Source organism: Coregonus lavaretus (assembly GCF_964263955.1).
Source record: "Coregonus lavaretus genome assembly, contig: HAP1_SCAFFOLD_6542, whole genome shotgun sequence".
Classification (NCBI taxonomy): Eukaryota; Metazoa; Chordata; class Actinopteri; order Salmoniformes; family Salmonidae; genus Coregonus; species Coregonus lavaretus.
In genome coordinates, this window is record NW_028164893.1 from 1 (window position 1) to 27,694 (window position 27,694).

A 27,694-nucleotide genomic window follows, 5' to 3' on the forward strand; every position below is an offset into this window, starting at 1 on the left:
GTTCATTGTCATTAACGTTTTCCCCTAACAAGGTTTCACGTGGTTGTTTCTTTAGAAGCACATAGCTTATGGCTTGATCCCTGCAGCCACCGTAGCCCCCCGGCCCGCTGTACCCCGTACCCCTCCCCCTCGCAGCCCGTACCCCTCTCCAGAGAGACCCAGGTACCTATATGGAACATACACTAACACACAGTCTGCGTCCCAAATGCCAACCCTATTCCCTATACACAGTGCCTTGCAAAAGTATTCATCCCCCCCTTGGCGTTTTTCCTATTTTGTTGCATTACAACCTGTAATTTTAAATGGATTTTTATTTGGATTTCATGTAATGGACATACACAAAATAGTCCAAATTGGTGAAGTGAAATGAAACAAATAATTTGTTTCAAATAAATAAATAACGGAAAAGTGGTGCGTGCATATGTATTCACCCCCTTTGCTATGAAGCACCTAAATAAGATCTGGTACAACCAATTACCTTCAGAAGTCACATAATTAGTTAAATAAAGTCCACCTGTGTGCAATCTAAGTGTCACATGATCTGTCACATGATCTCAGTATATATACACCTGTTCTGAAAGGCCCCAGAGCCTGCAACACCACTAAGCAAGGGGCACCACCAAGCAAGGGGCACCATGAAGACCAAGGAGCTCTCCAAACAGGTCAGGGACAAAGTTGTGGAGAAGTACAGATCAGGGTTGGGTTATAAAAAAATATCTGAAACTTTGAACATCCCACGGAGGACCATTAAATCCATTATTAAAAAATGCAAAGAATATGGCACCACAACAAACCTGCCAAGAGAGGGCCGCCCACCAAAACTCATGGACCAGGCAAGGAGGGCATTAATCAGAGAGGCAACAAAGAGACCAAAGATAACCCTGAAGGAGCTGCAAAGCTCCACAGCGGAGAGTGGAGTATCTGTACATAGGACCACTTTAAGCCGTACGCTCTGCAGAGCTGGGCTTTACGGAAGAGTGGCCAGAAAAAAGCCATTGCTTAAAGAAAAAAATAAGCGAACACGTTTGGTGTTCGCCAAAAAGCATGTGGGAGACTCCCCAAACATATAGAAGAAGGTACTCTGGTCAGATGAGACTAAAATTGAGCTTTTTGGCCATCAAGGAAAACACTATGTCTGGGGCAAAACCAACACCTCTCATCACCCCGAGAACACCATCCCCACAGTGAAGCATGGTGGTGGCAGCATCATGCTGTGGGGATGTTTTTCATCGGCAGGGACTGGGAAACTGGTCAGAATTGAAGGAGTGATGGATGGCACTAAATAAATCTTCCAGAGATTTGAGACTGTTTTTTTTTGTCTTATTATTTTGCATCTTCAAAGTGGTAAGCATGTTGTGTAAATCAAATGATACAAACCCCCAAAAAATCTATTTTAATTCCAGATCGTAAGGCAACAAAATAGGAAAAATGCCAAGGGGGGTGAATACTTTCACAAGCCATGGTAATGAACACCTTTTCACCAGGTCCCATAGGATAGTGCATTATATAGGATGGCATTTGGGACGCACGCTCAACTCTGGGGCCTTTCTCTCCTCTTCTATCTGGCATCCTTCTTCCTTCTCTCCTTCCTTCTCTGTCATCATTCCTTCTCTCCTTCCTTCTCTGTCATCATTCCTTCTCTCCTTCCTTCTCTGTCATCATTCCTTCTCTCCTTCCTTCTCTGTCATCATTCCTTCTTCTCACCTTGTTGCCATGACTCTCAGATGACTTATCGTACACAGAAGTATCAATGACTAGCTGAATTATGACTTATTGTACACGTAAGTATCAATGACTAGCTGAATTATGACTTATTGTACACGTAAGTATCAATGACTAGCTGAATTATGACATTGTACACGTAAGTATCAATGACTAGCTGAATTATGACTTATCGTACACAAAGTATCAATGACTAGCTGAATTATGACTTATCGTACACGTAAGTATCAATGACTAGCTGAATTATGACTTATTGTACACGTAAGTATCAATGACTAGCTGAATTATGACGTATTGTACACAAAGTATCAATGACTAGCTGAATTATGACTTATTGTACACAAAGTATCAATGACTAGCTGAATTATGACTTATCGTACACAAAGTATCAATGACTAGCTGAATTATGACTTATCGTACACAAAGTATCAATGACTAGCTGAATTATGACTTATCGTACACAAAGTATCAATGACTAGCTGAATTATGACTTATCGTACACGTAAGTATCAATGACTAGCTGAATTATGACTTATTGTTACGTGTACAATAAGTCGCAGCCGGCCGCGACCGGGAGACTCATGGGCGGCGCACAATTGGCCCAGCGTCGTCCAGGGTAGGGGAGGGAATGGCCGGCAGGGATGTAGCTCAGTTGATAGAGCATGGCGTTTGCAACGCCAGGGTTGTGGGTTCGATTCCCACGGGGGGCCAGTATAAAAATATATGTATTCACTAACTGTAAGTCGCTCTGGATAAGAGCGTCTGCTAAATGACTAAAATGTAAATGTAAATGTTATCGTACACAAAGTATCAATGACTAGCTGAATTATGACTTATTGTACACGTAAGTATCAATGACTAGCTGAATTATGACTTATTGTACACAAAGTATCAATGACTAGCTGAATTATGACTTATTGTACACAAAGTATCAATGACTAGCTGAATTATGACTTATTGTACACAAAGTATCAATGACTAGCTGAATTATGACTTATTGTACACAAAGTATCAATGACTAGCTGAATTATGACTTATTGTACACAAAGTATCAATGACTAGCTGAATTATGACTTATCGTACACAAAGTATCAATGACTAGCTGAATTATGACTTATCGTACACGTAAGTATCAATGACTAGCTGAATTATGACTTATTGTACACAAAGTATCAATGACTAGCTGAATTATGACTTATTGTACACGTAAGTATCAATGACTAGCTGAATTATGACTTATTGTACACAAAGTATCAATGACTAGCTGAATTATGACTTATTGTACACAAAGTATCAATGACTAGCTGAATTATGACTTATTGTACACAAAGTATCAATGACTAGCTGAATTATGACTTATTGTACACAAAGTATCAATGACTAGCTGAATTATGACTTATCGTACACAAAGTATCAATGACTAGCTGAATTATGACTTATTGTACACAAAGTATCAATGACTAGCTGAATTATGACTTATTGTACACAAAGTATCAATGACTAGCTGAATTATGACTTATTGTACACAAAGTATCAATGACTAGCTGAATTATGACTTATTGTACACAAAGTATCAATGACTAGCTGAATTATGACTTATTGTACACAAAGTATCAATGACTAGCTGAATTATGACTTATTGTACACAAAGTATCAATGACTAGCTGAATTATGACTTATTGTACACAAAGTATCAATGACTAGCTGAATTATGACTTATTGTACACAAAGTATCAATGACTAGCTGAATTATGACTTATTGTACACAAAGTATCAATGACTAGCTGAATTATGACTTATCGTACACAAAGTATCAATGACTAGCTGAATTATGACTTATTGTACACAAAGTATCAATGACTAGCTGAATTATGACTTATTGTACACAAAGTATCAATGACTAGCTGAATTATGACTTATCGTACACAAAGTATCAATGACTAGCTGAATTATGACTTATTGTACACAAAGTATCAATGACTAGCTGAATTATGACTTATTGTACACAAAGTATCAATGACTAGCTGAATTATGACTTATTGTACACAAAGTATCAATGACTAGCTGAATTATAAATTATTGTACACAAAGTATCAATGACTAGCTGAATTATGACTTATTGTACACAAAGTATCAATGACTAGCTGAATTATGACTTATTGTACACAAAGTATCAATGACTAGCTGAATTATGACTTATCGTACACAAAGTATCAATGACTAGCTGAATTATGACTTATCGTACACGTAAGTATCAATGACTAGCTGAATTATGACTTATCGTACACAAAGTATCAATGACTAGCTGAATTATGACTTATCGTACACAAAGTATCAATGACTAGCTGAATTATGACTTATCGTACACGTAAGTATCAATGACTAGCTGAATTATGACTTATCGTACACGTAAGTATCAATGACTAGCAGAATTATGACTTATCGTACACGTAAGTATCAATGACTAGCTGAATTATGACTTATCGTACACGTAAGTATCAATGACTAACTGAATTATGACTTATCGTACACAAAGTATCAATGACTAGCTGAATTATGACTTATTGTACACGTAAGTATCAATGACTAGCTGAATTATGACTTATTGTACACAAAGTATCAATGACTAGCTGAATTATGACTTATTGTACACAAAGTATCAATGACTAGCTGAATTATGACTTATTGTACACAAAGTATCAATGACTAGCTGAATTATGACTTATTGTACACAAAGTATCAATGACTAGCTGAATTATGACTTATCGTACACAAAGTATCAATGACTAGCTGAATTATGACTTATCGTACACGTAAGTATCAATGACTAGCTGAATTATGACTTATCGTACACAAAGTATCAATGACTAGCTGAATTATGACTTATCGTACACAAAGTATCAATGACTAGCTGAATTATGACTTATCGTACACGTAAGTATCAATGACTAGCTGAATTATGACTTATCGTACACGTAAGTATCAATGACTAGCTGAATTATGACTTATCGTACACGTAAGTATCAATGACTAGCTGAATTATGACTTATCGTACACGTAAGTATCAATGACTAGCTGAATTATGACTTATTGTACACAAAGTATCAATGACTAGCTGAATTATGACTTATCGTACACAAAGTATCAATGACTAGCTGAATTATGACTTATTGTACACGTAAGTATCAATGACTAGCTGAATTATGACTTATCGTACACAAAGTATCAATGACTAGCTGAATTATGACTTATCGTACACAAAGTATCAATGACTAGCTGAATTATGACTTATCGTACACAAAGTATCAATGACTAGCTGAATTATGACTTATCGTACACGTAAGTATCAATGACTAGCTGAATTATGACTTATCGTACACAAAGTATCAATGACTAGCTGAATTATGACTTATCGTACTCAAAGTATCAATGACTAGCTGAATTATGACTTATCGTACTCAAAGTATCAATGACTAGCTGAATTATGACTTATCGTACACAAAGTATCAATGACTAGCTGAATTATGACTTATCGTACACAAAGTATCAATGACTAGCTGAATTATGACTTATCATACACAAAGTATCAATGACTAGCTGAATTATGACTTATTGTACACGTAAGTATCAATGACTAGCTGAATTATGACTTATTGTACACGTAAGTATCAATGACTAGCTGAATTATGCCTTATCTATCCTAAAACCAGTTAATACAGGGTCACTTCCTCTTCAACTTGTCTTTCTACAGGTCTGCCTTGGCAGCCGCCATCTTGTCCTCGTCGTTGACCGGCCGGACCGTGGCCATCCCTCCCGCACGCCCCAGGTCCTTCTCCGAGAGTAACTGTTCACGCTCAGAGACACACAGTACGTTGGATCCTTACGCCAGCACAGCGCTCTACACAAGGTAGGCCTAACTTGTTGGTGTCACTCAGAATCCATCAGCATCACTGAGTCTGACACTAAATTCTTCCCCAATTCCTTGCATCCTATCTCCTAGCATCTTGTTTAAATGTATTGAAGGAGAAGGTTCAAGGTCCCTCCCCTCAGAGCTTCTTCTCCAATACATTTTGAGAAGGAGTCGAGGACAGATGAATTGAGAAAGAGCCAGACACGAGAGCCTGCAGTGCCACCGACAGATGCCGTATCTTAATTTGACCCAGTTTCTCACAGCATGAAAATAATCCTGCAGCAACAGGAAATGTGGATTGTAATAATATATATATTTTTTGTAGTGGTTGATATATTTTTCATTAGGGCAAATCACATCTGACATTTTTAAGTGGAAATTATAAACACTAGAAACCTTTTTAAACCTCGAATACACTACAAAACAATTCCTGCAACAACAGGATGATCAAATTAAGATCCTACATCTGTATTAGGTCACTTACGGTAGTCTACCCTCAGTGACCAAACTGAAATGTGAACGAGTGATATCAGTCTAGAGGAGTAGATCTGTGGTCTGTGGGGCGGCAGGTAGCTTAGTGGTTAAGAGCGTTGTGCCAGTAACCGAGAGGTCGCTGGTTCTAATCCCCGAGCTGACTAGGTGAAAAATCTGTCGATGTGCCCTTGAGCAAGGCACTTAACCCTAATTGCTCCTCTAAGTCGCTCTGGATAAGAGCGTCTGCTAAATGACAAAAATTTTAATGTAAAATGGATCAAGAGATATAAATATGTGCCCGTTATAGCGCCACCGTGTGGCCAATCAAAAAAAAATCTCCCTCATGTCTTTTTTAGAGACAGATGGCCAGAGTCTTTGGCTGGCCGGCCTCGCTTGCCCTCCCCTGGGCTCTCTGAAGACCATGATGATGATGATGATGATGATGATGATGAGAGAGCGGTGCTGTCAGATGAAGATGGTCATGTCTACCAATCTCTGGATCGCCAGGGGAGAAGTCCGATCTACGCCCGGCCTGTAAAACAGGTAGGAAGGGTTTCGCTTTCTGATAAATGCTATGTCCCAAATGGCACCCTATTTCCTATACTGTAGTGCGCTACTTTTGACAAATGGCCTATAGGACCCCGTAGGGATCTGTTCAAAAGTAGTGCACTATATAGGGAATAGGGTGCCATTTGAGACTCAACCCGGGTGTTGGGATAAACCCTGTCAGCTCAAAGCTGTTTTCTCTCTAGAGTTTGAATCAATATAAACCCTCTTATTCCAAGGAGTTGACGTTCTGAGCCGTATGGTACCATTAGATGGAGCTCTTCAGTCACGCGTGGTGCTTTGGGATGAAGCGCTGAAACATCCAGGCGTTCCTCTCTATATGAAGTGAGAGACCACGCTAAACGTCATCCTGATGTCCCCCTCTTATCGAATGATACAGGACCTATTATGACATTACATCACCTCCAGTGGAGGCTGCTGAGGGGAGGACGGAACTCATTCCGCTCCGGCCGTTACCACAAGCCTGTTCTCCCCAAACTAAGGTGCCACCAACCACCCGTCTGTGGTTCCCACCCAGCCAGAATGAGCTGGTAGTAACGTCTGTGTTACCCTCTTCCCAACCCAACACCATCTGGTCTGTTTTAATCAGCTAGCAGCTCTGTGATGGTAGGTGTCTATTGCAGCTAAACAGGCTTGTTAGTGAAGCCCTCTAGTTCTCCAACACGGCTGCACTTTAAGGCGTGTAAGGACTTATAATGGCCTCTACATAGTAGCTCTCTACGTAGTTCTACATGCTTTAGTAGCTCTCTACGTAGTTCTACATGCTTTAGTAGCTCTCTACGTAGTTCTACATGCTTTAGTAGCTCTACGTAGTTCTACATGCTTTAGTAGCTCTCTACGTAGTTCTACATGCTTTAGTAGCTCTCTACGTAGTTCTACATGCTTTAGTAGCTCTCTACGTAGTTCTACATGCTTTAGTAGCTCTCTACGTAGTTCTACATGCTTTAGTAGCTCTCTACGTAGTTCTACATGCTTTAGTAGCTCTCTACGTAGTTCTACATGCTTTAGTAGCTCTCTACGTAGTTCTACATGCTTTAGTAGCTCTCTACGTAGTTCTACATGCTTTAGTAGCTCTCTACGTAGTTCTACATGCTTTAGTAGCTCTCTGCGTAGTTCTACATGCTTTAGTAGCTCTCTACGTAGTTCTACATGCTTTAGTAGCTCTCTACGTAGTTCTACATGCTTTAGTAGCTCTCTACGTAGTTCTACATGCTTTAGTAGCTCTCTACGTAGTTCTACATGCTTTAGTAGCTCTCTACGTAGTTCTACATGCTTTAGTAGCTCTCTACGTAGTTCTACATGCTTTAGTAGCTCTCTGCGTAGTTCTACATGCTTTAGTAGCTCTCTACGTAGTTCTACATGCTTTAGTAGCTCTCTGCGTAGTTCTACATGCTTTAGTAGCTCTCTGCGTAGTTCTACATGCTTTAGTAGCCCTCTGCGTTGTTCTACATGCTTTAGTAGCCCTCTGCGTAGTTCTACATGCTTTAGTAGCTCTCTGCGTAGTTCTACATGCTTTAGTAGCTCTGCGTAGTTCTACATGCTTTAGTAGCTCTCTGCGTAGTTCTACATGCTTTAGTAGCTCTCTGCGTAGTTCTACATGCTTTAGTAGCTCTCTGCGTAGTTCTACATGCTTTAGTAGCTCTCTGCGTAGTTCTACATGCTTTAGTAGCTCTCTGCGTAGTTCTACATGCTTTAGTAGCTCTCTACGTAGTTCTACATGCTTTAGTAGCTCTCTACGTAGTTCTACATGCTTTAGTAGCTCTCTACGTAGTTCTACATGCTTTAGTAGCTCTATACGTAGTTCTACATGCTTTAGTAGCTCTACGTAGTTCTACATGCTTTAGTAGCTCTCTACGTAGTTCTACATGCTTTAGTAGCTCTCTACGTAGTTCTACATGCTTTTGTTTGGCTGAAGTTTTGGAACGCGACGCGAACGGAGCTCCATAGCTGTGAAATCACTGTGGAGAGCCCTTTAGTGTGAAGCCCTCTGGTGCATTTCCTGACCTTTCTTTCTGACCACGCCCTCTGTAGTGGGAGGGGTTATGGCAGTAGTCTAGGGTGAGGGGTTATGACAGGGGAAACAGTGTTGCAGTAGTCTAGTGGGAGGGGTTATGGCAGTAGTCTAGTGTGAGGGGTTATGGCAGTAGTCTAGTGTGAGGGGTTATGGCAGTAGTCTAGTGTGAGGGGTTATGGCAGGGGAAACAGTGTTGCAGTAGTCTAGTGTGAGGGGTTATGGCAGTAGTCTAGTGTGAGGGGTTATGGCAGTAGTCTAGTGTGAGGGGTTATGGCAGTAGTCTAGTGGGAGGGGTTATGGCAGTAGTCTAGTGTGAGGGGTTATGGCAGTAGTCTAGTGTGAGGGGTTATGGCAGTAGTCTAGTGTGAGGGGTTATGGCAGTAGTCTAGTGTGAGGGGTTATGGCAGTAGTCTAGTGTGAGGGGTTATGACAGTAGTCTAGTGTGAGGGGTTATGGCAGTAGTCTAGTGTGAGGGGTTATGGCAGTAGTCTAGTGTGAGGGGTTATGACAGGGGAAACAGTGTTGCAGTAGTCTAGTGTGAGGGGTTATGGCAGTAGTCTAGTGTGAGGGGTTATGACAGGGGAAACAGTGTTGCAGTAGTCTAGTGTGAGGGGTTATGGCAGTAGTCTAGTGTGAGGGGTTATGGCAGTAGTCTAGTGTGAGGGGTTATGGCAGTAGTCTAGTGTGAGGGGTTATGGCAGGGGAAACAGTGTTGCAGTAGTCTAGTGTGAGGGGTTATGTCAGGGGAAACAGTGTAGCAGTAGTCTAGTGTGAGGGGTTATGTCAGGGGAAACAGTGTAGCAGTAGTCTAGTGTGAGGGGTTATGGCAGTAGTCTAGTGTGAGGGGTTATGGCAGTAGTCTAGTGTGAGGGGTTATGGCAGTAGTCTAGTGTGAGGGGTTATGGCAGTAGTCAAGTGTGAGGGTTTATGGCAGTAGTCTAGTGTGAGGGGTTATGGCAGGGGAAACAGTGTTGCAGTAGTCTAGTGTGAGGGGTTATGGCAGTAGTCTAGTGTGAGGGTTTATGGCAGTAGTCTAGTGTGAGGGGTTATGGCAGTAGTCTAGTGTGAGGGGTTATGGCAGTAGTCTAGTGTGAGGGGTTATGGCAGTAGTCTAGTGTGAGGGGTTATGGCAGGGGAAACAGTGTAGCAGTAGTCTAGTGTGAGGGGTTATGGCAGTAGTCTAGTGTGAGGGTTTATGGCAGTAGTCTAGTGTGAGGGGTTATGGCAGTAGTCTAGTGTGAGGGGTTATGGCAGTAGTCTAGTGTGAGGGGTTATGGCAGTAGTCTAGTGTGAGGGGTTATGGCAGTAGTCTAGTGTGAGGGGTTATGGCAGTAGTCTAGTGTGAGGGGTTATGGCAGTAGTCTAGTGTGAGGGGTTATGGCAGTAGTCTAGTGTGAGGGGTTATGGCAGTAGTCTAGTGTGAGGGGTTATGGCAGTAGTCTAGTGTGAGGGGTTATGGCAGTAGTCTAGTGTGAGGGGTTATGGCAGTAGTCTAGTGTGAGGGGTTATGGCAGGGGAAACAGTGTAGCAGTAGTCTAGTGTGAGGGGTTATGGCAGTAGTCTAGTGTGAGGGGTTATGGCAGTAGTCTAGTGTGAGGGGTTATGGCAGTAGTCTAGTGTGAGGGGTTATGGCAGGGGAAACAGTGTTGCAGTAGTCTAGTGTGAGGGGTTATGGCAGGGGAAACAGTGTTGCAGTGGTCTAGTGTGAGGGGTTATGGCAGTAGTCTAGTGTGTGGGGTTATGGCAGTAGTCTAGTGTGAGGGGTTATGGCAGTAGTCTAGTGTGAGGGGTTATGGCAGTAGTCTAGTGTGAGGGGTTATTGCAGTAGTCTAGTGTGAGGGGTTATGGCAGTAGTCCAGTGTGAGGGGTTATGGCAGTAGTCTAGTGTGAGGGGTTATGGCAGTAGTCTAGTGTGAGGGGTTATGGCAGTAGTCTAGTGTGAGGGGTTATGGCAGTAGTCTAGTGTGAGGGGTTATGGCAGGGGAAACAGTGTTGCAGTAGTCTAGTGTGAGGGGTTATGGCAGTAGTCTAGTGTGAGGGGTTATGGCAGTAGTCTAGTGTGAGGGGTTATGGCAGTAGTCTAGTGTGAGGGGTTATGGCAGTAGTCTAGTGTGAGGGGTTATGGCAGTAGTCTAGTGTGAGGGGTTATGGCAGTAGTCTAGTGTGAGGGGTTATGGCAGTAGTCTAGTGTGAGGGGTTATGGCAGGGGAAACAGTGTAGCAGTAGTCTAGTGTGAGGGGTTATGGCAGTAGTCTAGTGTGAGGGGTTATGGCAGTAGTCTAGTGTGAGGGGTTATGGCAGGGGAAACAGTGTTGCAGTAGTCTAGTGTGAGGGGTTATGGCAGTAGTCTAGTGTGAGGGGTTATGGCAGTAGTCTAGTGTGAGGGGTTATGGCAGTAGTCTAGTGTGAGGGGTTATGGCAGTAGTCTAGTGTGAGGGGTTATGGCAGTAGTCTAGTGTGAGGGGTTATGGCAGTAGTCTAGTGTGAGGGGTTATGGCAGTAGTCTAGTGTGAGGGGTTATGGCAGTAGTCTAGTGGGAGGGGTTATGGCAGTAGTCTAGTGTGAGGGGTTATGGCAGTAGTCTAGTGTGAGGGGTTATGGCAGTAGTCTAGTGTGAGGGGTTATGACAGGGGAAACAGTGTTGCAGTAGTCTAGTGTGAGGGGTTATGGCAGTAGTCTAGTGTGAGGGGTTATGACAGGGGAAACAGTGTTGCAGTAGTCTAGTGTGAGGGGTTATGGCAGTAGTCTAGTGTGAGGGGTTATGACAGGGGAAACAGTGTTGCAGTAGTCTAGTGTGAGGGGTTATGGCAGTAGTCTAGTGTGAGGGGTTATGGCAGTAGTCTAGTGTGAGGGGTTATGGCAGTAGTCTAGTGTGAGGGGTTATGGCAGTAGTCTAGTGTGAGGGGTTATGGCAGTAGTCTAGTGTGAGGGGTTATGGCAGTAGTCCAGTGTGAGGGGTTATGGCAGTAGTCTAGTGTGAGGGGTTATGGCAGTAGTCTAGTGTGAGGGGTTATGGCAGTAGTCTAGTGTGAGGGGTTATGGCAGTAGTCTAGTGTGAGGGGTTATGGCAGTAGTCTAGTGTGAGGGGTTATGGTAGTGGAAACAGTGTAGCAGTAGTCTAGTGTGAGGGGTTATGGCAGTAGTCTAGTGTGAGGGGTTATGGCAGTAGTCTAGTGTGAGGGGTTATGGCAGTAGTCTAGTGTGAGGGGTTATGGCAGGGGAAACAGTGTTGCAGTAGTCTAGTGTGAGGGGTTATGGCAGTAGTCTAGTGTGAGGGGTTATGGCAGTAGTCTAGTGTGAGGGGTTATGGCAGTAGTCTAGTGTGAGGGGTTATGACAGGGGAAACAGTGTTGCAGTAGTCTAGTGTGAGGGGTTATGGCAGTAGTCTAGTGTGTGGGGTTATGGCAGTAGTCTAGTGTGAGGGGTTATGTCAGGGGAAACAGTGTAGCAGTAGTCTAGTGTGAGGGGTTATGGCAGTAGTCTAGTGTGAGGGGTTATGGCAGTAGTCTAGTGGGAGGGGTTATGGCAGTAGTCTAGTGTGAGGGGTTATGGCAGTAGTCTAGTGTGAGGGGTTATGGCAGTAGTCTAGTGTGAGGGGTTATGGCAGTAGTCTAGTGTGAGGGGTTATGGTAGGGGAAACAGTGTAGCAGTAGTCTAGTGTGAGGGGTTATGGCAGTAGTCTAGTGTGAGGGGTTATGGCAGTAGTCTAATAATAATAATAATAATAATAATAATAATAATAATAATAATAATAATAATATGCCATTTAGCAGACGCTTTTATCCAAAGCGACTTACAGTCATGCGTGCATGTGTGAGGGGTTATGTCAGGGGAAACAGTGTTGCAGTAGTCTAGTGTGAGGGGTTATGGCAGTAGTCTAGTGTGAGGGGTTATGGCAGTAGTCTAGTGTGAGGGGTTATGGCAGTAGTCTAGTGTGAGGGGTTATGGCAGTAGTCTAGTGTGAGGGGTTATGGCAGTAGTCTAGTGTGAGCGGTTATGTCAGGGGAAACAGTGTTGCAGTAGTCTAGTGTGAGGGGTTATGGCAGTAGTCTAGTGTGAGGGGTTATGGCAGTAGTCTAGTGTGAGGGGTTATGGCAGGGGAAACAGTGTTGCAGTAGTCTAGTGTATGGGGTTATGGCAGTAGTCTAGTGTGAGGGGTTATGGCAGTAGTCTAGTGTGAGGGGTTATGGCAGTAGTCTAGTGTGAGGGGTTATGGCAGTAGTCTAGTGTGAGGGGTTATGGCAGTAGTCTAGTGTGAGGGGTTATGGCAGTAGTCTAGTGTGAGGGGTTATGGCAGTAGTCTAGTGTGAGGGGTTATGGCAGTAGTCTAGTGGGAGGGGTTATGGCAGGGGAAACAGTGTAGCAGTAGTCTAGTGTGAGGGGTTATGGCAGTAGTCTAGTGTGAGGGGTTATGGCAGTAGTCTAGTGTGAGGGGTTATGGCAGTAGTCTAGTGTGAGGGGTTATGGCAGTAGTCTAGTGTGAGGGGTTATGGCAGTAGTCTAGTGTGAGGGGTTATGGCAGTAGTCTAGTGTGAGGGGTTATGGCAGTAGTCTAGTGTGAGGGGTTATGGCAGTAGTCTAGTGTGAGGGGTTATGGCAGTAGTCTAGTGTGAGGGGTTATGGCAGGGGAAACAGTGTTGCAGTAGTCTAGTGTGAGGTGCGGGAATAATGACAAGCGAACCTGGGGAGTTTTGTGTTCACATTGCCCTAAAGAAGGGAACCGGACCGCGGAATTCAAGCAAACTGAACTCACACCACCTCTCGAGATGGTCTCAGTTCGGTTCGCTTTGGGGGCTCTTTTGAGGGGTCTGAGTTTCTTTGGAGTGTTCACACTGCACAAAACATTAAGCGAACCACACTGAGTTCACAAAAATTGGTTGAATGGGACAAAGTGTGAAAACACCCTCAGAGACTTACCCAGAGAGACTCACAGCTGTAATCGCTGCCAAAGGTGCTTCTACAAAGTATTGACTCAGGGGTATGAATACTTATGTAAATGAGATATTTCTGTATTTCATTTTCAATAAATTAGCAAACATTTCTTAAACATGTTTTGACTTTGTCATTATGGGGTATTGTGTGCAGATGGGTGAGATTATTATTTTGTATTTTACCCCCCAATTTCGATCTTGTCTCATCGCTGCAACTCCTCAACGGGCTCGGGAGAGGCGAAGGTGTAGTCATACGTCCGCCCGCTTAACCTGGAAGCCAGCCGCACCAATGTGTCAGAGGAAACACCGCTCCACTGGTGACCAGGGTCAGCCCACAGGCACCCGGCCTGCCACAAGCAGTTGCTAGGGCGCGATGAGCCAAGTAAACCCCCCCCCACGGCCAAACCCGGACGACGCTGGGCCAAACCCAGCCCTAACCCGGCCGACGCTGGGCCACCCCTCCCCTAACCCGGACGACGCTGGGCCAAACCCTCCCCTAACCCGGACGACGCTGGGCCAAACCCTCCCCTAACCCGGACCACGCTGGGCCAAACCCTCCCCTAACCTGGACGACGCTGGGCCAAACCCTCCCCTAACCCGGACGACGCTGGGCCAAACCCTCCCCTAACCCGGACCACGCTGGGCCAAACCCTCCCCTAACCCGGACGACGCTGGGCCAAACCCTCCCCTATCCCGGACGACGCTGGGCCAAACCCTCCCCTAACCCGGACGACGCTGGGCCAAACCCTCCCCTATCCCGGACCACGCTGGGCCAAACCCTCCCCTAACCAGGACGACGCTGGGCCAAACCCTCCCCTAACCCGGACGACGCTGGGCCAAACCCTCCCCTATCCCGGACGACGCTGGGCCAAACCCTCCCCTAACCCGGACGACGCTGGGCCAAACCCTCCCCTATCCCGGACGACGCTGGGCCAAACCCTCCCCTAACCCGGACGACGCTGGGCCAAACCCTCCCCTAACCCGGACGACGCTGGGCCAAACCCTCCCCTATCCCGGACGACGCTGGGCCAAACCCTCCCCTAACCCGGACGACGCTGGGCCAAACCCTCCCCTATCCCGGACGACGCTGGGCCAAACCCTCCCCTAACCCGGACCACGCTGGGCCAAACCCTCCCCTAACCCGGACGACGCTGGGCCAAACCCTCCCCTAACCCGGACGACGCTGGGCCAAACCCTCCCCTATCCCGGACGACGCTGGGCCAATAGTGTGCCTGTTAACACCAAACCAACTGGCAAACGCGCAGACTGCACCAACTTATATATAACACTTTTGATAGCATTAGTGCTATCAGGTTATGTTCATTGGCATAGTGGCGCAAATACAACTGAAAAATAGAGCTGCAAGCAGCCATACCGGAGTTCAAGCTTTGGCCCCATATCACCACCATCAGTACAAATTGGACACGTTGCCATAGGATAAGCTGCTTCTGTACTCCTTACAACGCTTGCCAAATATCAGAAGTCAACATCGAACAGATCATAAAAATATGCTTTTGATGTATTTTGTACTACTTTAAACGTCTTCTTCTCCAGCACCGCTGGACCGATTTTGCACCATATTTGGTATATAACGTCTATGGACCCACATCTATAAACACAATATTTTCCAGGACTCTAGCTAAAGAAATACGTCCGCTATGAGCCAATGAGCTTGCGTGAATGGTTTTCCCTGTCCAACAGCGCCACTATGCGGCCAAAGAGAACCATACTTCAAATGTCATCACTCTGAGTCAAACGGGCGGCAGGTAGCTTAGTGGTTAAGAGTGTTGTGCCAGTAACCGAAAGGTCGCTGGTTCTAATCCCCGAGCCGAATAGGTGAAAAATCTGTCTGTGCCCTTGAGCAAGGCACTTAACCCTTATTGCTCATGTAAGTCGCTCTGGATAAGAGCGTCTGCTAAATGACTAAAATGTAAAATGGATCAAGAGATATAAATATGTGCCCGTTATAGCGCCACCGTGTGGCCCAATCTATATGTGCTTGCATTTGTTGAGTCTTGACAGTGTCTGGAACAGGTGCATCTAGTGTTGTTACATTAAGGGTTAGGATATCCATGTCTGATTTAAATCCAGATGACAGTTTATTGGTCAGTAGCAGCCATGTTGTTTATGTTACTAGCCTGGAGACCTTGATCCATAGACCCCACATGTTGTGCAGATCGGTCATTCGGTTCGAGAGGAGTAGCGTTTTGTAAGTGTTTTTCACAAAAATTCAAAATAGCGGGAAAATCCATCATGGTGGACCTTTTTTGGATCTTTAGGCAACTGTGTTCTTTGTGAGGAGAGGGACCGATGTACTGCCTTACCGGACTCTAGGTCTGACTGGGTGAGGGGCTGGACACAAACATCGGTTTTCACACCGTCCATTAATGTGACATAGGGCTGGCTAGCTGCCATCAAATCTTCCCTGATGAGGCCATTCCCAAAACTATTTTAATAAACTTTGATATTGCATTTTGTCTCTGCTGTTTCAGTTCAGTTAGGCCTTCTCGATTGAATTCTTTTATTTTTTTTACAGTTGATTAGAAACCTTCGGTTCGCTAGAAACCTTAAGATGTCCTCCTTTTCGATAATATATAGATTATAAAAAATCTGTTTTTTTTTGTTTGGAGTCGCTCTCTTTCATTCTGTAGGCTACCTCACTATTCTCAATGTCATCTTGTCTTTACATCTGATTTTATAAGCCTGTGTGATTAGTTTTGATAGGCTACAGTAGGCTATATGTTTTGGTAGGCTACAGTAGGCTATATGTTTTGGTAGGCTACAGTAGACTATATGTTTTGGTAGACTACAGTAGGCTATATGTTTTGGTAGGCTACAGTAGGCTATATGTTTTGGTAGACTACAGTAGGCTATATGTTTTGGTAGACTACAGTAGGCTATATGTTTTGGTAGGCTACAGTAGGCTATATGTTTTGGTAGACTACAGTAGGCTATATGTTTTGGTAGACTACAGTAGGCTATATGTTTTGGTAGGCTACAGTAGGCTATATGTTTTGGTAGGCTACAGTAGGCTATATGTTTTGGTAGACTACAGTAGGCTATATGTTTTGGTAGGCTACAGTAGGCTATATGTTTTGGTAGACTACAGTAGGCTATATGTTTTGGTAGACTACAGTAGGCTATATGTTTTGGTAGGCTACAGTAGGCTATATGTTTTGGTAGGCTACAGTAGGCTATATGTTTTGGTAGTCTACAGTAGTCTATATGTTTTGGTAGACTACAGTAGGCTATATGTTTTGGTAGAATACAGTAGGCTATATGTTTTGGTAGGCTACAGTAGGCTATATGTTTTGGTAGGCTACAGTAGACTATATGTTTTGGTAGGCTACAGTAGACTATATGTTTTGGTAGGCTACAGTAGGCTATATGTTTTGGTAGACTACAGTAGGCTATATGTTTTGGTAGACTACAGTAGACTATATGTTTTGGTAGAATACAGTAGGCTATATGTTTTGGTAGACTACAGTAGGCTATATGTTTTGGTAGGCTACAGTAGACTATATGTTTTGGTAGACTACAGTAGGCTATATGTTTTGGTAGAATACAGTAGACTATATGTTTTGGTAGACTATATGTTTTGGTAGACTACAGTAGGCTATATGTTTTGGTAGGCTACAGTAGGCTATATGTTTTGGTAGGCTACAGTAGGCTATATGTTTTGGTAGGCTACAGTAGGCTATATGTTTTGGTAGACTACAGTAGGCTATATGTTTTGGTAGGCTACAGTAGGCTTTATGTTTTGGTAGACTACAGTAGACTATAGGTTCACCACTGTAACACTGAAGGTCCAATAGGTTCACCACTGTAACACACTGAAGGTCCAATAGGTTCACCACTGTAACACACTGAAGGTCTAGGTCCAATAGGTTCACCACTGTAACACACTGAAGGTCTAGGTCCAATAGGTTCACCACTGTAACACACTGAAGGTCTAGGTCCAATAGGTCAGCCACTGTAACACACTGAAGGTCTAGGTCCAATAGGTTCACCACTGTAACACACTGAAGGTCTAGGTCCAATAGGTTCACCACTGTAACACACTGAAGGTCCAATAGGTTCACCACTGTAACACACTGAAGGTCCAATAGGTTCACCACTGTAACACTGAAGGTCTAGGTCCAATAGGTTCACCACTGTAACACACTGAAGGTCCAATAGGTTCACCACTGTAACACACTGAAGGTCCAATAGGTTCACCACTGTAACACACTGAAGGTCCAATAGGTTCACCACTGTAACACACTGAAGGTCTAGGTCCAATAGGTTCACCACTGTAACACACTGAAGGTCTAGGTCCAATAGGTTCACCACTGTAACACACTGAAGGTCTAGGTCCAATAGGTTCACCACTGTAACACACTGAAGGTCTAGGTCCAATAGGTCAGCCACTGTAACACACTGAAGGTCTGGGTCCAATAGGTTCACCACTGTAACACACTGAAGGTCTAGGTCCAATAGGTCAGCCACTGTAACACACTGAAGGTCTAGGTCCAATAGGTCAGCCACTGTAACACACTGAAGGTCTAGGTCCAATAGGTTCACCACTGTAACACACTGAAGGTCTAGGTCCAATAGGTCAGCCACTGTAACACACTGAAGGTCTAGGTCCAATAGGTCAGCCACTGTAACACACTGAAGGTCTAGGTCCAATAGGTTCACCACTGTAACACACTGAAGGTCTAGGTCCAATAGGTTCACCACTGTAACACACTGAAGGTCTAGGTCCAATAGGTTCACCACTGTAACACACTGAAGGTCTAGGTCCAATAGGTTCACCACTGTAACACACTGAAGGTCTAGGTCCAATAGGTCAGCCACTGTAACACACTGAAGGTCTAGGTCCAATAGGTTCACCACTGTAACACACTGAAGGTCCAATAGGTCAGCCACTGTAACACACTGAAGGTCTAGGTCCAATAGGTTCACCACTGTAACACACTGAAGGTCTAGGTCCAATAGGTCAGCCACTGTAACACACTGAAGGTCTAGGTCCAATAGGTTCACCACTGTAACACACTGAAGGTCTAGGTCCAATAGGTCAGCCACTGTAACACACTGAAGGTCTAGGTCCAATAGGTTCACCACTGTAACACACTGAAGGTCTAGGTCCAATAGGTCAGCCACTGTAACACACTGAAGGTCTAGGTCCAATAGGTCAGCCACTGTAACACACTGAAGGTCTAGGTCCAATAGGTTCACCACTGTAACACACTGAAGGTCCAATAGGTTCACCACTGTAACACACTGAAGGTCCAATAGGTTCACCACTGTAACACACTGAAGGTCTAGGTCCAATAGGTTCACCACTGTAACACACTGAAGGTCTAGGTCCAATAGGTCAGCCACTGTAACACACTGAAGGTCTAGGTCCAATAGGTTCACCACTGTAACACACTGAAGGTCTAGGTCCAATAGGTCAGCCCCTGTAACACACTGAAGGTCTAGGTCCAATAGGTCAGCCACTGTAACACACTGAAGGTCTAGGTCCAATAGGTTCACCACTGTAACACACTGAAGGTCTAGGTCCAATAGGTCAGCCACTGTAACACACTGAAGGTCCAATAGGTTCACCACTGTAACACACTGAAGGTCTAGGTCCAATAGGTCAGCCACTGTAACACACTGAAGGTCTAGGTCCAATAGGTTCACCACTGTAACACACTGAAGGTCTAGGTCCAATAGGTCAGCCACTGTAACACACTGAAGGTCTAGGTCCAATAGGTCAGCCACTGTAACACACTGAAGGTCTAGGTCCAATAGGTTCACCACTGTAACACACTGAAGGTCTAGGTCCAATAGGTTCACCACTGTAACACACTGAAGGTCTAGGTCCAATAGGTCAGCCACTGTAACACACTGAAGGTCTAGGTCCAATAGGTCAGCCACTGTAACACACTGAAGGTCCAATAGGTCAGCCACTGTAACACACTGAAGGTCCAATAGGTCAGCCACTGAGCAGACATGTCTACAATAGATCTAAAGACTGTTCCAGTTTCCTGTCTCCCCTTTACTAATAGTGAGCGCGCAACTTTCCAACAATTTCCCCCACTCTTCCCTACCAGTGAGTCAAGGAAATTCGGACACAGTTTGAGGATATCAATATTTAAATGAAAGCAAAGGACAGTAATGTGACGAGTAAAGGGGAATCCCAGGTTTCAATAGGCCATAAGAGATTCATGTTTCAAGAAAGGAGTGTATGTATTTGGCATGGCGAAGCGCTTTTATGCGCTGACTGAACGGAAGCTTATAATTATGAGTTTTTTACTCCGCTGGTCTCGGCAAGAAATTACGAGTTCTCACTGTCCGAGACCGAGGATCAGCGAGGCAGATGTGTTGTTGCCTACCCTTACCACCTGGGGGGCGGCCCGTCAGGAAGTCCAGGATCCAGTTGCAGAGGGAGGTGTTTAGTCCCAGGGTCCTGAGCTTAGTGATGAGCTTTGTGGGCACTATGGTGTTGAACGCTGAACTGTAGTCAATGAACAGCATTCTCACATAGGTGTTCCTTTTGTCCAGGTGGGAAAGGGCAGTGTGGAGTGCAATTGAGATTGCATCATCTGTGGATCTCTTGGGGTGGTATGCGAATTGGAGTGGGTCTAGGGTTTCCGGGATGATGGTGTTGATGTGAGGACCAGCCTTTCAAAGCACTTCATGGCTACCGACGTGAGTGCTACGGGTCGGTAGTCATTTAGGCAGGTTACCTTCGCTTTCTTGGGCACAGGGACTATGGTGGTCTGCTTGAAACATGTAGGTATATTGATACATGGAGAGGTTGACATGTTCTTAGCTAGAATAATATATTGAAACATGGAGAGGCTGTTCCTAGCTAGCAGAACATATTGAAACATGGAGAGGCTGTTCCTAGCTAGCAGAACATATTGAAACATGGAGAGGCTGTTCCTAGCTAGCAGAACATATTGAAACATGGAGAGGCTGTTCCTAGCTAGCAGAACATATTGAAACATGGAGAGGCTGTTCCTAGCTAGCAGAACATATTGAAACATGGAGAGGCTGTTCCTAGCTAGCAGAACATATTGAAACATGGAGAGGCTGTTCCTAGCTAGCAGAACATATTGAAACATGGAGAGGCTGTTCCTAGCTAGCAGAACATATTGAAACATGGAGAGGCTGTTCCTAGCTAGCAGAACATATTGAAACATGGAGAGGCTGTTCCTAGCAGAACGTATTGAAACACGGAGAGGCTGTTCCTAGCAGAACATATTGAAACATGGAGAGGCTGTTCCTAGCAGAACATATTGAAACATGGAGAGGCTGTTCCTAGCTAGCAGAACATATTGAAACATGGAGAGGCTGTTCCTAGCTAGCAGAATATATTGAAACATGGAGAGGCTGTTCCTAGCTAGCAGAACATATTGAAACATGGAGAGGCTGTTCCTAGCTAGCAGAACATATTGAAACATGGAGAGGCCTGTTCCTAGCTAGCAGAATATATTGAAACATGGAGAGGCTGTTCCTAGCTAGCAGAACATATTGAAACATGGAGAGGCTGTTCCTAGCAGAACATATTGAAACATGGAGAGGCTGTTCCTAGCTAGCAGAACATATTGAAACATGGAGAGGCTGTTCCTAGCTAGCAGAACATATTGAAACATGGAGAGGCTGTTCCTAGCTAGCAGAACATATTGAAACATGGAGAGGCTGTTCCTAGCAAGCAGAACATATTGAAACATGGAGAGGCTGTTCCTAGCTAGCAGAACATATTGAAACATGGAGAGGCTGTTCCTAGCAGAACATATTGAAACATGGAGAGGCTGTTCCTAGCAGAACATATTGAAACATGGAGAGGCTGTTCCTAGCTAGCAGAACATATTGAAACATGGAGAGGCTGTTCCTAGCAGAACATATTGAAACATGGAGAGGCTGTTCCTAGCAGAACATATTGAAACATGGAGAGGCTGTTCCTAGCAGAACATATTGAAACATGGAGAGGCTGTTCCTAGCAGAACATATTGAAACATGGAGAGGCTGTTCCTAGCTAGCAGAACATATTGAAACATGGAGAGGCTGTTCCTAGCTAGCAGAACATATTGAAACATGGAGAGGCTGTTCCTAGCTAGCAGAACATATTGAAACATGGAGAGGCTGTTCCTAGCAGAACATATTGAAACATGGAGAGGCTGTTCCTAGCAGAACATATTGAAACATGGAGAGGCTGTTCCTAGCTAGCAGAACATATTGAAACATGGAGAGGCTGTTCCTAGCAGAACATATTGAAACATGGAGAGGCTGTTCCTAGCAGAACATATTGAAACATGGAGAGGCTGTTCCTAGCTAGCAGAACATATTGAAACATGGAGAGGCTGTTCCTAGCTAGCAGAACATATTGAAACATGGAGAGGCTGTTCCTAGCTAGCAGAACATATTGAAACATGGAGAGGCTGTTCCTAGCAGAACATATTGAAACATGGAGAGGCTGTTCCTAGCTAGCAGAACATATTGAAACATGGAGAGGCTGTTCCTAGCTAGCAGAACATATTGAAACATGGAGAGGCTGTTCCTAGCTAGCAGAATATATTGAAACATGGAGAGGCTGTTCCTAGCTAGCAGAACATATTGAAACATGGAGAGGCTGTTCCTAGCTAGCAGAACATATTGAAACATGGAGAGGCTGTTCCTAGCTAGCAGAATATATTGAAACATGGAGAGGCTGTTCCTAGCTAGCAGAATATATTGAAACAGGGAGAGGCTGTTCCTAGCAGAATATATTGAAACATGGAGAGGCTGTTCCTAGCAGAATATATTGAAACATGGAGAGGCTGTTCCTAGCAGAACATATTGAAACATAGAGAGGCTGTTCCTAGCTAGCAGAACATATTGAAACATGGAGAGGCTGTTCCTAGCTAGCAGAACATATTGAAACATAGAGAGGCTGTTCCTAGCTAGCAGAACATATTGAAACTTGTAGTCGATTGGTCTTGGGCGCGTTCCACAGCTAAGTCGAGCGACGCAACAACCAATGGTTGCATGCCACGACATCGACTGTGTCATCGACTGACAGATTGCTATAACATATGACGTGGTTAACTGATACTGAAAATGCCTATCCAGGCGTCGTAAGATATGTCATGCGTCATCCACGTCTAAGCGTAGGAACTCGCCCCTTATCTTTGGAAGTAGTACCAGTATATTTGGGAGCGTTTATACCTACTGTGATGAGGTTACTTAACCTGTCAGGAGGGGGTGATGGGGCTGATGGGCAACATCCCTCATCATTAAACCAGACAGTGTCTGTGTACCAAATGGAATCCTATTATCCATATATAATGCAATAACCATAGGGCTCTGGTCAAAACGTAGTGCACTATATAGGGAATAGGGTTCCAATTGGGATGCTGACTGTGTTGCTGTAACGTTTAAGGGCCAGCCAACCCAACCCATAACAGGCTCTGAATTAAAGATAGTCTTTAAAAAAATATGCCTCTGTCTGAGAGGAACAAGTCAAGGGTTGGGTTAGAAGGTTTCAGACTAGGGTGGAGGTGACGGCATCAGGACAGGACAGTGTGTGTGTGTTAGAAGGTTTCAGACTAGGGTGGAGGTGACGGCATCAGGACAGGACAGTGTGTGTGTGTGTGTTAGAAGGTTTCAGACTAGGGTGGAGGTGACGGCATCATGACAGGACAGTGTGTGTGGGTTAGAAGGTTTCAGACTAGGGTGGAGGTGACGGCATCAGGACAGGACAGTGTGTGTGTGTGTGTGTGAATCTGTATTAACAGTGTGTGCACAGTGAAAGAAAAAAAGTTATCTAGACCAAAGTTTCTCGGCCCTAGAAACGAAGGTCTAGTTCATGAAGGTATTTTATGCCCAAATGACTCTTTCACCACAAACAGGAATCTGTAGACTAGAGAATTCAACTGTTGTCTTCTCTTGGCTTTAAACTCTCAAGCTGTGTGTGTTGTGTGATAACCTACTGACTGTGTGTGTTGTGTGATAACCTACTGACTGTGTGTGTGTGTTGTGTGATAACCTACAGACTGTGTGTGTTGTGTGATAACCTACTGACTGTGTGTTGTGTGATAACCTACTGACTGTGTGTGTTGTGTGATAACCTACTGACTGTGTGTGTGTGTTGTGTGATAACCTACTGACTGTGTGTGTGTGTGTGTGTGTGTGTTGTGTGATAACCTACAGACTGTGTGTGTTGTGTGATAACCTACTGACTGTGTGTGTTGTGTGATAACCTACTGACTGTGTGTGTTGTGTGATAACCTACTGACTGTGTGTGTTGTGTGATAACCTACTGACTGTGTGTGTTGTGTGATAACCTACTGACTGTGTGTGTTGTGTGATAACCTACTGACTGTGTGTGTTGTGTGATAACCTACTGACTGTGTGTTGTGTGATAACCTACTGACTGTGTGTGTTGTGTGATAACCTACTGACTGTGTGTGTGTGTTGTGTGATAACCTACTGACTGTGTGTGTGTGTGTGTGTGTGTGTGTGTTGTGTGATAACCTACTGACTGTGTGTGTGTGTGTGTGTTGTGTGATAACCTACTGACTGTGTGTTGTGTGATAACCTACAGACTGTGTGTGTTGTGTGATAACCTACAGACTGTGTGTGTTGTGTGATAACCTACTGACTGTGTGTGTTGTGTGATAACCTACAGACTGTGTGTGTTGTGTGATAACCTACTGACTGTGTGTGTTGTGTGATAACCTACTGACTGTGTGTGTGTGTTGTGTGATAACCTACAGACTGTGTGTGTTGTGTGATAACCTACTGACTGTGTGTGTGTGTTGTGTGATAACCTACAGACTGTGTGTGTTGTGTGATAACCTACTGACTGTATGTGTTGTGTGATAACCTACTGACTGTGTGTGTTGTGTGATAACCTACTGACTGTGTGTGTGTGTTGTGTGATAACCTACAGACTGTGTGTGTTGTGTGATAACCTACTGACTGTGTGTGTGTGTTGTGTGATAACCTACAGACTGTGTGTGTTGTGTGATAACCTACTGACTGTATGTGTTGTGTGATAACCTACTGACTGTGTGTGTTGTGTGATAACCTACTGACTGTATGTGTTGTGTGATAACCTACTGACTGTGTGTGTGTGTTGTGTGATAACCTACTGACTGTGTGTTGTGTGATAACCTACAGACTGTGTGTGTTGTGTGATAACCTACTGACTGTGTGTGTGTGTTGTGTGATAACCTACAGACTGTGTGTGTGTGTTGTGTGATAACCTACTGAGTGTGTGTGTGTGTTGTGTGATAACCTACTGACTGTGTGTGTTGTGTGATAACCTACTGACTGTGTGTTGTGTGATAACCTACTGACTGTGTGTGTGTGTTGTGTGATAACCTACAGACTGTGTGTGTGTGTTGTGTGATAACCTACTGACTGTGTGTGTTGTGTGATAACCTACTGACTGTGTGTGTTGTGTGATAACCTACTGACTGTGTGTGTTGTGATAACCTACAGACTGTGTGTTGTGTGATAACCAACTGACTGTGTGTATTGTGTGATAACCTACTGACTGTGTGATAACCTACTGACTGTGTGATAACCTACTGACTGTGTGTGTGTGTTGTGTGATAACCTACTGACTGTGTGTGTTGTGTGATAACCTACAGACTGTGTGTGTTGTGTGATAACCTACAGACTGTGTGTGTTGTGTGATAACCTACTGACTGTGTGTGTGTGTGATAACCTACTGACTGTGTGTGTTGTGTGATAACCTACTGACTGTGTGTGTTGTGTGATAACCTACTGACTGTGTGTGTTGTGTGATAACCTACTGACTGTGTGTGTGTGTGATAACCTACTGACTGTGTGTGTGTGTTGTGTGATAACCTACTGACTGTGTGTGTTGTGTGATAACCTACAGACTGTGTGTGTTGTGTGATAACCTACAGACTGTGTGTGTTGTGTGATAACCTACTGACTGTGTGTGTGTGTGTTGTGTGATAACCTACTGACTGTGTGTGTTGTGTGATAACCTACTGACTGTGTGTGTGCTTGTTGTGTGATAACCTACTGACTGTGTGTGTTGTGTGATAACCTACTGACTGTGTGTGTTGTGTGATAACCTACTGACTGTGTGTGTGTGTTGTGTGATAACCTACTGACTGTGTGTTGTGTGATAACCTCCTGACTGTGTGTGTGTGTTGTGTGATAACCTACTGACTGTGTGTGTTGTGTGATAACCTACTGACTGTGTGTGTTGTGTGATAACCTACTGACTGTGTGTGTGTGTTGTGTGATAACCTACTGACTGTGTGTTGTGTGATAACCTCCTGACTGTGTGTGTTGTGTGATAACCTACTGACTGTGTGTGTTGTGTGATAACCTACTGACTGTGTGTGTTGTGTGATAACCTACTGACTGTGTGTGTTGTGTGATAACCTACAGACTGTGTGTTGTGTGATAACCTACAGACTGTGTGTGTTGTGTGATAACCTACTGACTGTGTGTGTTGTGTGATAACCTACAGACTGTGTGTGTTGTGTGATAACCTACTGACTGTGTGTGTTGTGTGATAACCTACTGACTGTGTGTTGTGTGATAACCTACTGACTGTGTGTTGTGTGTTGTGTGATAACCTCCTGACTGTGTGTGTTGTGTGATAACCTACTGACTGTGTGTGTGTGTTGTGTGATAACCTCCTGACTGTGTGTGTTGTGTGATAACCTACTGACTGTGTGTGTTGTGTGATAACCTACTGACTGTGTGTGTTGTGTGATAACCTACTGACTGTGTGTGTTGTGTGATAACCTACTGACTGTGTGTGTTGTGTGATAACCTACTGACTGTGTGTGTGTGTTGTGTGATAACCTCCTGACTGTGTGTGTTGTGTGATAACCTACTGACTGTGTGTGTGTGTTGTGTGATAACCTCCTGACTGTGTGTGTTGTGTGATAACCTACTGACTGTGTGTGTTGTGTGATAACCTACTGACTGTGTGTGTTGTGTGATAACCTACTGACTGTGTGTGTTGTGTGATAACCTACTGACTGTGTGTGTTGTGTGATAACCTACTGACTGTGTGTGTTGTGTGATAACCTACTGACTGTGTGTGTTGTGTGATAACCTACTGACTGTGTGTTGTGTGATAACCTACTGACTGTGTGTTGTGTGATAACCTACTGACTGTGTGTGTTGTGTGATAACCTACAGACTGTGTGTGTTGTGTGATAACCTACTGACTGTGTGTGTTGTGTGATAACCTACTGACTGTGTGTGTTGTGTGATAACCTACTGACTGTGTGTGTTGTGTGATAACCTACTGACTGTGTGTTGTGTGATAACCTACTGACTGTGTGTTGTGTGATAACCTACTGACTGTGTGTTGTGTGATAACCTACTGACTGTGTGTGTTGTGTGATAACCTACTGACTGTGTGTGTTGTGTGATAAGCTACTGACTGTGTGTGTTGTGTGATAACCTACTGACTGTGTGTGTGTGTTGTGTGATAACCTACTGACTGTGTGTGTTGTGTGATAACCTACTGACTGTGTGTGTGTGTTGTGTGATAACCTACTGACTGTGTGTGTTGTGTGATAACCTACTGACTGTGTGTGTTGTGTGATAACCTACTGACTGTGTGTGTTGTGTGATAACCTACTGACTGTGTGTGTTGTGTGATAACCTACTGACTGTGTGTGTTGTGTGATAACCTACTGACTGTGTGTGTTGTGTGATAACCTACTGACTGTGTGTGTTGTGTGATAACCTACTGACTGTGTGTGTTGTGTGATAACCTACTGACTGTGTGTGTTGTGTGATAACCTACTGACTGTGTGTGTTGTGTGATAACCTACTGACTGTGTGTGTTGTGTGATAACCTACTGACTGTGTGTGTTGTGTGATAACCTACTGACTGTGTGTGTTGTGTGATAACCTCCTGTGTTAAAGCCATCCGTGTCTCTGTTCTCCTGATAACCTCCTGTGTTAAAGCCATCCGTGTCTCTGTTCTCCTGATAACCTCCTGTGTTAAAGCCATCCGTGTCTCTGTTCTCCAGGCGGCTGTTCAGTCAGAGGATGAGGAGGAGCCTGATGACTCAGTCTTCGACATAGTGTCCCCTCTACCTCCAG

The 27,694-nt window shown here is 44.3% G+C and overlaps 1 protein-coding gene across 1 annotated transcript; it reads left to right on the plus strand.

Moving 5' to 3' along the window:
• Positions 1–55: 55 nt before the first annotated feature.
• LOC311116481 (centrosomal protein of 89 kDa-like) lies at positions 56–27,694 on the plus strand (the record flags this gene model as incomplete). The annotated part of the gene is made up of 4 exons (XM_084191561.1): positions 56–162; positions 5,474–5,629; positions 6,463–6,649; positions 27,622–27,694. Coding segments are annotated over 4 exons (523 nt in total), but the record flags the coding sequence as incomplete, so codon positions are not given.